The sequence below is a fragment of the Cetorhinus maximus genome, unplaced genomic scaffold (assembly GCF_964194155.1).
Source record: "Cetorhinus maximus unplaced genomic scaffold, sCetMax3.hap1.1 HAP1_SCAFFOLD_2137, whole genome shotgun sequence".
Lineage (NCBI taxonomy): Eukaryota > Metazoa > Chordata > Chondrichthyes > Lamniformes > Cetorhinidae > Cetorhinus > Cetorhinus maximus.
In genome coordinates, this window is record NW_027598076.1 from 24,744 (window position 1) to 36,806 (window position 12,063).

General features: G+C 53.8%; 1 protein-coding gene across 3 annotated transcripts in view; it reads right to left on the reverse strand.

Moving 5' to 3' along the window:
• The window catches only part of syvn1 (synovial apoptosis inhibitor 1, synoviolin), a 35,956-nt gene extending 24,049 nt beyond the window's left edge, over window positions 1-11,907 (reverse strand). Inside the window, exons 1-4 of one of the 3 annotated variants that reach the window (XM_078537288.1) lie at window positions 11,820-11,907; window positions 8,544-8,866; window positions 2,331-2,423; window positions 150-302 (exon numbers count right to left, since the gene is read on the reverse strand). In XM_078537288.1, coding sequence (XP_078393414.1) covers window positions 150-302; window positions 2,331-2,423; window positions 8,544-8,675 — 378 coding nt within the window. In that variant the 5' untranslated portion in view covers window positions 8,676-8,866; window positions 11,820-11,907. Of the gene's footprint in view, window positions 1-149; window positions 303-2,330; window positions 2,424-8,543; window positions 8,867-11,498; window positions 11,552-11,705 lie in introns of those variants that run through there. The other 2 variants (XM_078537287.1, XM_078537286.1) reach the window with 2 other exon arrangements.
• Between the last annotated feature and the right edge of the window lie 156 nt (window positions 11,908-12,063).

Below are 12,063 nucleotides of genomic sequence, written 5' to 3' on the forward strand. Positions count from 1 at the left end.
CAGAAGTTATGATTGCAAACTGGGAAAGCACAGGCGACTAGAATTCGTGCACTGGCTTTTCACTTCCACAACCTTTGCTTGCCCACCACCAACCCACCACCGACCCACCACCCATCACCGACTTGTCAGAAAACACCAGAGACACTTACAAAGTCCACCCGGTCCTCAGCTAACCAATGGAAGCACTTGAGAAAAAGGAGCAGGGTGAAGAGGGCCACAAACCGCGGGCTGAAGTCATCCCTGAAGACGGTGAACGCCAGGCAGGTCTCGGTCACAGCGTACCAGGAGCGCTCGATTAAATGCTGAGAGACGGGAAGGAAAACAGCTTTTACAAAATCAAAAGTACCGCAGCTCAAGGTAACGGATTTAGTCACGGAGTAGAAACTGTCACAGCTCAAACCCCAGTTCACGCCGGAGATAGCTGGCCTCAGTCAGGGCAACAGATCCATAGCTTAAAAAGGGCATCAACTTCCGGTTTAGGGAGGGGTATAACAGGAAAAGCAGCAACAGCTATCGCACCTGATCACTGTCCAGCAACCCATGCTGGAAAACAAGGATATATAGACAAGAACGCCCTCGGTTACGTAGCATCATACTATTTCTAGCACAGAAAAAGGCCCATCGGCCCATCTGGTCCATGCCAGTGCACCGTATGCACCTCCTCCCACCCTCGTCATCTCACCCCATCAACATATCCTTCTATCCCTTTCTCCCTCATGTATTTATGTAGTTTCCTCCTTAAACGTATCTGTATTAGTCACCCCACCCTGTGGTGGCGAGTTCTACGTCTCTGGGTAAAGTCTCTCCTGAATTCCTGATTGGATTTATCAGTGATATATCTTATATCTGTAGCCCCTAGTTCTGGCCTGATTGTGATGTCTATGGTTCGACACCCCAACACGTTGTCTTGATTCACTCCAAATAACTCCAGGGAGGGGGAAAGAACTGCTCAAAAACACAAAGACAAAAAAAAACTTTTCTGGTTGACAGAGTTCGAGACGATGGCTGTTCATGGCTTGAAGTGCATAAAGCAGTGAGAAACCTCTTTAACCAATTGATGAACAGCCACTCAGGGGCTGGGGTCAATAACACTGCACTCAAAATGGCAGTGAAGATGTATCTCCTGACCATTGCTACCCATCGAGACTCAGAGGGACATCGCAGTTGAGTGTCGAGCAGTCCCCGACCTTGGTTGCGTTTTGTTCAGGTTGCATTCAGGTGAGAGGAATCCCACAATAGGCAGGATCACTTCCTTCCTGATGGGAATTCAGACCGAGTGTTAACGCTGCTTTTGTGGGATAGTGAGACGCACACAAATGCAGGGGGCGGTGAAAACACTCAACAGCGTCTCATTGAAGGCTGGACATCATCATAATTCACATGCAAGAGCTGGACTAACACCACCCACCTCCCCCCCCCCCCACCCCCCCCCCCACCCCCCCTCCCCCACCCCGTGTACCAGTTACTAATCTGTGACCACAGATGTTCTAACATCATTCAACTACTCGCACCGTCAAGGCTAAAGGAACTCACTGTAAAACTGGCAGCTCGAGGGAAGTGAGCTGCTGGTTGATCGTGTGCAACGATGTTGGTAACATTCACACTTTTAAGCTCCTTGCGGAGTGCCAAGAGCTTCAAATTCCTTCTGCAGTGACAGGACCACCTCGCTTCATAGCGTCAAGAGCTTCTGCTCCTTAGTCACCATGTTACTCACTGCACTGCTGGGAACAATCTCACTAGACGGAACTGAGAGTCTCCCCCTCCCCCAACCCCCACAGGCTATGTTAAGAGAGGGGAGCGAGGGAGAAAGCATCCGACACAGCTCCTGCTCTTCACCATTACTGGCGGGCACACATACTTTCCAATATGGATTTGGGACTACAGGGTAATGATCAGGGGCACAGTTTTCTCCTCCTTCATACACAGCCAAGACTTCAATCCAGTTAGTCTCACTTCAGCCAACCCACCCCTCGTCCCTTCAGCCTTTCTCTCCTACAAGTGTTTATCCGATTCCCTTTCGAAAACTACGACCGAATCCGCCTTCATTGAATCAGTCTCCACCACATCAGGTGGCGCATTCCAAATCCTAACCACTCCTCACGCAACGTGGTTCCTCCTCATGTCACCCCATTTGGGGAGGGAGATGATGGCGTAGGGGTAGTGTCACTGGATTCATAACCCAGAGGCCCAGGCTAACGCTCTGGGGACAAGGGTTCAAATCCCACCATGGCAGCTGGTTCAAATCCCACCGCTGAGAGTGGCTGAAGTTAGCGCTCAGCAGCTAGTCGCACTGCAGGGCCAGAGAAGGCGATGCCCCCTTGCGCTCTCACCTCCATCTCTGCAGCACGCAGCTGCCCGAAGAACACCTTCCGCATGAACTTGCCGACGAGGAAGACCAAGACGAACGCCTGGATGTACAGCACCTGTCGGTCAAATCAACCAGCACATCAGACACGATCAAGTAAATCGCCGCCACCACCCGCCGCCAGCAAAACCGGCGCCAACCGAGTAATGAGGGCGCTCCCGTCCCTCCCCACCCGTCACCAAAACCAGGCCAGCTGGCACGTTCCTCAGCTCGCTTCAGCTGAATGGCCCGGGCCAGAAGGGTCAAGAGTTTGCGCCCCACTCCAGGGAGGCAAGCCCCAGAATTCAGGCGAACAATCCCAGTTCGGCGCCAAGGCGGGGGCGGGGCCGCACACCGGCAGAGGGGCCAGTGCCGAATGAGATATTAAACCGAGGCCCTCGCGGGCGGATGTTAGCAATCTCGAGGATGCTATTGGAAGAGGAGCAGGGAGCGTCCATCTCCCAGCATCCCGGGCCCAACATTCCTCCCTCAAATCAATACCCCACCAAAAAGCGAATGGCTCATTTCTTTCACTCTGTGGGGCCCTGTCCAGTCTGAACCGGCTGCCACCGTTCATTCAATAACAGCGAGGACGCTTCCAAAGGAATTCGGTGGTCATAAGACACTTTGGGATGTTCAAACCTGCTACATGAAAGGCAAGTTTGTTCTTACCCAGTCACTCCATGTCCTGTAACTGTACATAGCCTGCTCGGAGAGGTTTCTGACGGATGCGGAGCAGCAACATGCAAATACCGTTTGCGGTCATGCTCCCAATTCTTTCTGCTTTTATGGAAATCAGTAGCTAGCCATCCAAAACGATCCCCACACAAAGGATAAAAAGGAACAGTTGTGTCACAGCAAGTATCACCAGCCAGTTCCTTTTTCAACTTTAACATTCCCCTGCTTAAATGATGTTTGCTTTAACGGGAATCTCTTCGCTATTTCACATCAGAATCGCCGAAAAGCCAGCAGAGAGAAAGCTTTTTGAACCCCCTCCACTATCCCGTGTGTGCCTGTACCATCCCCTCCACTGCAGAGAAGTACTCCAACCCCATTCCCCATTTCCCTAAACTCCAGCTACTTATAATACATTTCACATTCAGGGGACAGAATGCAAGCACCCCCCTCAACCACCACCCCCCCACCCTTTACTCCTGGTGCTAATCCAAATTGATCCAGGTCCGCTTCAGAATGCTCAAACTGGCACTGATAGCCTCCAAGGCCACAAGAGGTTTACGAGGATGGTGAAGGCCATTCGGCCCATTTTAGTTCACCCATCTAGAGACGGCCCACAGCCCTTTGCTCAGCCCCCGCCTCTTTGCAGTGTCTAACAGTTTTCAACAACTCCAGGGTTTTTAACCTCCCCTACTTGGTCTGAGAGCTCAGGGTGTCAATGCAAGGAAGCATTTGGTTTCAGTTCTAGGGTCACCTTTTCCACGTCCCATGCATTTGATTTAAGACGATATTCCGGATTTAACATCCTGATCCCGCTCAGATAATTCCACGGGTGCCTCATTCAAAAAGGGCTGGCACAACCTCCCTCACCCCGCTTCCTACCCCTCCCGTCGCAACTCCAACACCCGCCGCGGTCCATCACGGCTCATCTCCTAGTTCCCGGCGGCGACGTGCTTCCTATTGCAGCCGAGCAGTCTCGCGGGTTGCCAGTTTGCCCGCAGAACAACTAGTGCTACATTTGCTCGATGGAAGTCACTGGGGTGGGTTTTCATCTTGCTGCCTGGGCGTGTATGCCGCAGGTTGGCCAGTCTGTTATAGAACCCATTCCATCTTCACTCCCAGTGTCATCCAAGGCTCAAGGGACATCTCTCACGCCTCGGGTTCGAGTCCCACTCCAGAGGCTCGAGCCTGCAACCTAGACAGAATCTCCCAGTGCCAGTACCGAGAGAGCACTGCACTATCAGAGGTGCCATCTTTCAGACGAGGCATTAAACTGAGGCCTTGACACATGTGTGTGTGTGTATATAAAAGATTTCACAACTGCCATTTGCAGATTAGCAGGGGACCCTGGTCAATATTCACCCATCAACCCACATGAAAACAGATGATCTGGGTCATTATCGCATCGCTGTTTGAGAGAGCTTGCTGTGCGCAAATTGGCTGCTTCGTTGCAACAATAATTGCGTTTCAAAAAGTAGCTCATTGGGTGTAAAGTGCTGAGGGACGTCTGGAGGTTGTGACAGGAGCTATAGAAATACAAGCCTTCCTTTACTTTCGGGGAGCTCTGCTGGAAAGTGTACTGAACGAGGACAAAACTAGGCCCAGCAACAAAGTCTTTTGTGGTTTAGTACCCGACTGACACTCGCTACTTGGGCTCACACAGGAGCAATGGTCGCTTGGCCAAGGTATAAGAAGTGGGGCTAATAGCAACACAGAACTGCAGCACAGATTGAATCACTGACATCAGGGGAGCTAGCCCGTTTGTGCGTTAAGTTCAAGCTGTTTGGAGGCTGAGACTTCCTTTAAAAGGGCACTAGAGAGCCTACAAAGTGGCTCATCGGTCCCTCGGGTGCTCCAAAGGTGTGATGCCCTTGACTGCTCTCTTACGTAAGCTGGAGCTGCGCAGTGGGTGATGTTGGAACTGGTTCAAGTTGCCATTAGCATCAACGTGTACGAAACGTCTTGTAGAATCCAGGCCAGCGCCTTCCAGCGCAGCACTGAGGGGGTGCCGCACCACCAGAGGCACCGTCCGAGACAAACAAACAAACGAGGCCTTCCTCTGCCCCCTCAGGCACACGTGAACAACTCCACAGCAGTGCTTGAAGCATAGGGAGTTTTCCTGGAGTCATAACCAACATGCCTCCCTCAAAACGGATCATGGGATCTTGCTGTGCACAAAATGGCTGCCATGTTGCCTTGTGTAACAATGACAATGTCCATTGAGCGTGGAGCACTTCAGAACATCCTGAGGATATGAACAGCACCATACAAATGCAATTTCACACGCTCTTTAAAATTCAGACTGGAAAACAGCAAGTGCAAAGTCCTGACCTGCCAACACTGAACATGCCCTGCTCTGTAAGGCACACCGACAACGTAGTCAAGTGCAAAGAATTGCCTTTACATGGCGCCTTTCACAGCCACGATATGCCAAAGCACTTTGGTCACCGAAACACATCTGAAGTAGATGCAGAAAACACGGTAGCCAATATGTGCACAGCAAGGTCCCACATGTAGCAACGTGATAACTTCCCTGCTCTTTTTAGAGCAGTGCCCATGGGACCTTTCATATCCCCCCGCTCCTCCTCCCTCCCCAGCCCCGAGGGGTTTAGTTTGTTGCCTTGTCCGAAAGACGCTACACGTCAGACGGTTCAGCACTCCCTCAGAACAACTGGTGTTTTATTTTTGTTTTATTGACAGACAAGTATTCCTTGCTCCAGTTCTCCCTGAAGTATTGGCTGGTGCTGGGGTACAGCTCCACAGCTACTGTATCCTGGCTGCTCTTGATGTGGGAGTCATTGAGTGCCAGCAGGTCGTATAAGCCTTGGGAAGGGAAGGAGGGCGTGCAATTCGAGCGTTTGCACTTGCGGGGATGTGGGGAGAACCAGATGGGGATCTGGGCGTGGAACTTGGGGCGGCTTTCCATCTCACCGGCACTGAGGCAAAGTGACGGAGTTAATGCAGCGCAGAGCAGAGATCGAACCCGGACGCTGCACAACTTAGCTGCACAACAGAGAGCAGCCACGAGAGAGAGAGGGAGAGGGAGGAGAGACTGGAGCACATCAGGCAGACAGGGCGAGAGCCCAGACGCCAGGCAGCAGCAGCAGCAGCATCCACCCCCCACCCTATACCCACGGGCCGTCACACACGACCAAAGCAATTATGATTAAAATCACATAATGCGGTCGGGTCACTTTAACACTCGTGTTCGCATGGCAGGGTTGTAGACTCATTAGTCCTTGACAATCTGCAGTCCCAGGCACCCCAGTCAATAGTTCCAGTTAGTGACAGGCTTCCGAATGAAAATGCAAGATCGACTGCAAAGATGTTAAACCCACAGGTTTCACTTCTAAACTCATCACACCAGAAAGCTCCCCACCCCCGCCACCGGCCTCCGCTGCACAGCCCACCCAAACCGATCGGGACAGGCGGCTGATCTGATCAGGCATCCCTCTTCTAGGATTGAGACTCTCAGCGAGCCGCTCAGCGCTGGGAGAGGGACGTTCAGGTGACGTTGCTGCCCAGGGTGTGACCGAGCCGGGCCGACCCAGCAAATTCAGCCTTCGCGCGATGAGCTGGGCAACAGTGATGAGAACGCGAATAGGAGCAGCAGGCAGCCACATAGCCCCTCGAGGCTGCGCCGCCTTTCGACGAGATTAGGGCTGAGCTCCTACATCAACGTCACTCGTGGAGTTAGAGGAGGGAGGAAGGACGGGACAAGGCTCAAGGGGAGCAGGAATGCCGACATGGACTGGTTAGGCCGATTGGCCGATACCTGTGCCTTATCTTCAATGTATCTTGCCAGCCTGGCCCCACATGATCGAGTGCACTCTGGCCCGTTCCAATCAGCTGTCCGCTAGTGGAAAGCCAACACACAACGACAAGCAAGGAGAGAATAAAGGTTTATTCCGACAATCACTGTGGTGGGACAGCCTGCCTAGATATATACATCTAGAATGACCATTTAGCAAAAGGTGCACAGATACTCATGGAACCGAGAGCACTTTTTAGCAAGGCAATTGGACGGGGAGGGAGTTTCAATCATATTGATTAAGCTACAAGTGACTAACCTATTCTGTCACACTCAAATTAATGATCTTTTTTTCAAACAGGCTACCAGCTGCTAAAAACTCAACGGAAAGTTACTCAATGGGCCCGTCAACTAAGAGCCACACAAACCCACAGGGTGAACTTGGTACATCCTGTACGGTTCAGGTGACAGGATGCACAAAGGCAGTGCAGAGGGCAGACAAGGCACCTTTGCCAAAACAAACAAACAAACAAAGCTCACAGAAACGCAAAACCAAGTCAAACGCAAGGTTTGAAAGCTGAAGCAGAGCAGACTCCACAGACCCATGAAGAATCGCTGGCTAGGAGCAACAACTCATCTGTCCTTTCTGCCGACACACCCCCCCCCACCCCGCCCACCTTGAGTTTGAGAGATCCATTTTGATACCTCACACCAATAGACCTGGCAAACCAGCTCACCCTCAGCAAAAATAAAAACCATTTCAGACTCGAGCATTACCGGCCCCACCAGTTCCCCCAATCAAACAAAAAGCACCTTCCTGCTTCATAAAATTAATTAGTTGTGCAAGTGTCGGAAGTTCAAACATTAAAGAACTATTCGAGCGCCACAAACTGCAGAAACTACAGGCACGCCAGCGCCTGTGATTAGCGTCGTCAGACCCAGCCAACGACTGCTTACCCAGGGAACGACATACAACAGTTCCCTTCTTCCAGCCGACACCATTCCACCTGCATCTTCTGAGAGTGCACGTGGTTTTCTTTTCCCCCCAGGATTTGAGGGGGAAGCGGAGCACCTCACCAATTTCCCAGCTCCGCCAACAGTGGCTCAGCGGGTAGCACTCTCACCCGGAAGGTTCAAGACCCACTCCAGGGGCTGGAGCAGAAATTTTAGTGCCAGCACTGAGGGAGTGCTGCAGTGTCAGAGGTGCCACCTTCCAGGTCAAACATTAAACCGAGGCTCCCGTCAGCTGGACCAGGTCTTTTTAAACTCACTGCCAGCAGCAGAAACAACGGGTTACCCAAAGAGCCCGCAACTAAGCGCCATGCCCCAGAAGGTTGTGGATGCTCCAGCTTGGAATACTTTTGAGGCTGTGGGATAGACAGGTTGTTGGTCTGTCAGGGAATTAAGGGATGCGGGGAGCAGGCAGGAAAATGAAGGGGGAAGCCCAAGATCAGCCACGGTCGTATTAAACGGAGGAGGCTGCTCGATGGGCCGAGTGGTCCAATCCTGCTCCTATGGCATGTCCTTGAGCAAATCAGCTGCCATCTTTCACTACCCACAAAGCACTGATGGGTTGCGTTAGCTGCTGTACGAATACAAGGGCTTTTTTTTTTTGCTTACAATCTCTTAAAATGTACGCTTTGCATCCTCTTGATTTATCTTTGCTTCTATCCTAATCTTTTCAATCCATGCAGAATCCTGAACCTTGGCTCCACACGTAAAATATTGAGGGGATAGCAGCTCCCTTCGCCACCCACCTCCCCCAGTACTCACCGCCATACTGGGGCTGGATTTAGTCAGGTAGACTACGGTGGGGTAGAACTGCCGCTTCAGGTAATAGGCGTGGGTCACCACGGTGGTGGTGAGCACCAGGCTGGCAGCGGTAGCCAATGTCGAGCGGACCATCGCGTCCCTCCCCGTGGGAAACAGCTTGCTGGAGGTTCACCGGGAACCGGAGTCCCGGAGCCGGGGTCTGGCAGAAATAAAGTCAACGGCACTCCTTCGCCACCCGCCGCAGGTGGGGAGGTGTGACTGGCGGGACGAGGGTCGCTCGGGTCCTGTTGGTGTTCCTCTGCTGGGCCGCTGGGGTCCCAAACCTGCCAAAAGGAAGAGAAGGGGAGAAGATTAATATCTCCACAATGTTGTGAATCTGAAACATAGGTTGGAAATTCACAGCAGGTTAGTCTGGGAGATGGGGCCGAGACGCCCCTTTAACTCAGCTAAGAGGGGAATGTTTTAAACAGCCAATGGGGGCTTTAAATGAGCTGGGTGGGACATTTAAAGGGGTACAGGAGCTTTAGAGGAGCAGAAGGGACATTTAAACAGGTGGGAGGGTTAACAAAATGTGTGGGGGGGTATTTAAACAGGTAGAGGGGGTGACATTTAAATGGGAGGAGGGGGAGTGACATTTAAATGGGAGGAGGGGGAGCGACATTTAAATGGGAGGAGGGGGAGCGACATTTAAATGGGAGGAGGGGGAGCGACATTTAAATGGGAGGAGGGGGAGCGACATTTAAATGGGAGGAGGGGGAGTGACATTTAAATGGGAGGAGGGGGAGTGACATTTAAATGGGAGGAAGGGGAGTGACATTTAAATGGGAGGAGGGGGAGTGACATTTAAATGGGAGGAGGGGGAGTGACATTTAAACGGGGGGGAGGTGACATTTAAACGGGGGGGGGGGGAGGTGATATTTAAAACGGGGGGGGAGGTGACATTTAAAACGGGGGGGGAGGTGACATTTAAACGGGGGGGGGAGGTGACATTTAAACGGGGGGGGGAGGTGACATTTAAACGGGGGGGGGGGAAGGTGACATTTAAACGGGGGGGGGGGAAGGTGACATTTAAACGGGGGTGGGGGGGGAAGGTGACATTTAAACGGGGGGGGGGTGGGGGGAGAGAGGTGACATTTAAACGGGGGGGGGGGGGGAAGAGAGGTGACATTTAAACGGGGGGGGGAGGTGACATTTAAACGGGGGGGGGGGGGAAGGTGACATTTAAACGGGGGGGGGGGGGAAGGTGACATTTAAACGGGGGTGGGGGGGGAAGGTGACATTTAAACGGGGGGGGGTGGGGAGAGGTGACATTTAAACGGGGGGGGGGGGAAGAGAGGTGACATTTAAACGGGGGGGGGTGACATTTAAACGGGGGGGGTGACATTTAAACGGGGGGGGGTGACATTTAAACGGGGGGGGGTGACATTTAAACGGGGGGGGGGAGATGACATTTAAACCGGTGGGGGGGGGAGAGATGACATTTAAACCAGGGGGGGAGGAGAGGTGACATTTAAACCGGGGGGGGGGGGGGGGGTGACATTTAAACGGGGGGGGTGACATTTAAACTGGGGGGGGGGGGGAGAGATGACATTTAAACCGGGGGGGGGGAGGAGAGGTGACATTTAAACCGGGGGGGGGGGGGGTGACATTTAAACAGGGGGGGGGGGGGGGGGGTGACATTTAAACGGGGGGGGGGGGGGGGGGGGTGACATTTAAACGGGGGGGGGGGGGTGACATTTAAACGGGGGGGGGGGGTGACATTTAAACGGGGGGGGTGACATTTAAACGGGGGGGGGGTGACATTTAAACGGGGGGGGGTGACATTTAAACGGGGGGGGGGTGACATTTAAACGGGGGGGGGGTGACATTTAAACGGGGGGGGGGGGTGACATTTAAACGGGGGGGGGGGTGACATTTAAACGGGGGGGGTGACATTTAAACGGGGGGGGTGACATTTAAACGGGGGGGGGTGACATTTAAACGGGGGGGGGGTGACATTTAAACGGGGGGGGGGGTGACATTTAAACGGGGGGGGGGTGACATTTAAACGGGGGGGGGTGACATTTAAACGGGGGGGGGGTGACATTTAAACGGGGGGGGGGTGACATTTAAACGGGGGGGGGGTGACATTTAAACGGGGGGGGTGACATTTAAACGGGGGGGGTGACATTTAAACGGGGGGGGTGACATTTAAACGGGGGGGGTGACATTTAAACGGGGGGGGTGACATTTAAACGGGGGGGTGACATTTAAACGGGGGGGTGACATTTAAACGGGGGGGTGACATTTAAACGGGGGGGTGACATTTAAACGGGGGGGTGACATTTAAACGGGGGGGGTGACATTTAAACGGGGGGGGTGACATTTAAACGGGGGGGGTGACATTTAAACGGGGGGGGTGACATTTAAACGGGGGGGGGTGACATTTAAACGGAGGGGGTGACATTTAAACGGGGGGGTGACATTTAAACGGGGGGGGGTGACATTTAAACGGGGGGGGGTGACATTTAAACGGGGGGGGGTGACATTTAAACGGGGGGGGTGACATTTAAACGGGGGGGGTGTCATTTAAACGGGGGGGGGGTGTCATTTAAAGGGGGGGGTGACATTTAAACGGGGGGGGTGACATTTAAACGGGGGGGGTGACATTTAAACGGGGGGGGTGTCATTTAAACGGGGGGGGTGTCATTTAAACGGGGGGGGGGGTGTCATTTAAACGGGGGGGGGGGGTGTCATTTAAACGGGGGGGGGGGGGGGGGTGACATTTAAACCGGGCCAATCTCCCTCGCTCCTGTGCCCTGCTCAGGGGCAGCCAGGCCCGAGCCACACATTCGCTCCCTTTGCCAGGATCTGGGCTGTGGCCCCGGGTTTTTCCCCCCCCGCCTCCTCCAGCCTGGGGCAGAGAGTGACAGGGAGCCTGCCGGGTTCAGCCCACCCGCCCGGCCCGACACTCACCGGGCTGCCGTCTCTCGTCTGGACAACACCGAGTTGGCCTTAGACACCTCACTTCCGGTGCGGGAAGAGGAGGAGGGGCGGATGTTATCACCACTTTTTATCCTCCCCCCACCCCCCCAATCCCCGGGGTCCGGCGATTTCCCCCCCCGCCCGCCGTCACCGCCGCCACCAAAACCCAGAACAAAAGGGCCGCATTCTCTTTCTCACCTCGCTGTCCGTCCGCTGCTGCTCGGAACTCTTCGCTCCACGTTTCCAATCCTCCTCCCCCCACCACCCCGGACGCACAGTCAGACTCAGTGACCTGGAAGAATATTTCTTTACCTCATCTCTCCAGCACAATCAGCCGCCAACTTTGCGCCACTGCCGCAGCACAACCGAGTCCGTGGCCGCTTCCCATTGGTCGCTCGCCCACAGTCCACCTGCGCCGTTGGCCAATCAGCCCGCGCGGGCTCCGCGAAGCCATGTGCGGCCCGGTCGAATCAGGGCCCGGCAAACGGGTCTCCGCCCGCCCGCCAGCCAGCCAGCCAGCCAATAAGGAGCGGATGCTCTGTCCACTTGGACCAAT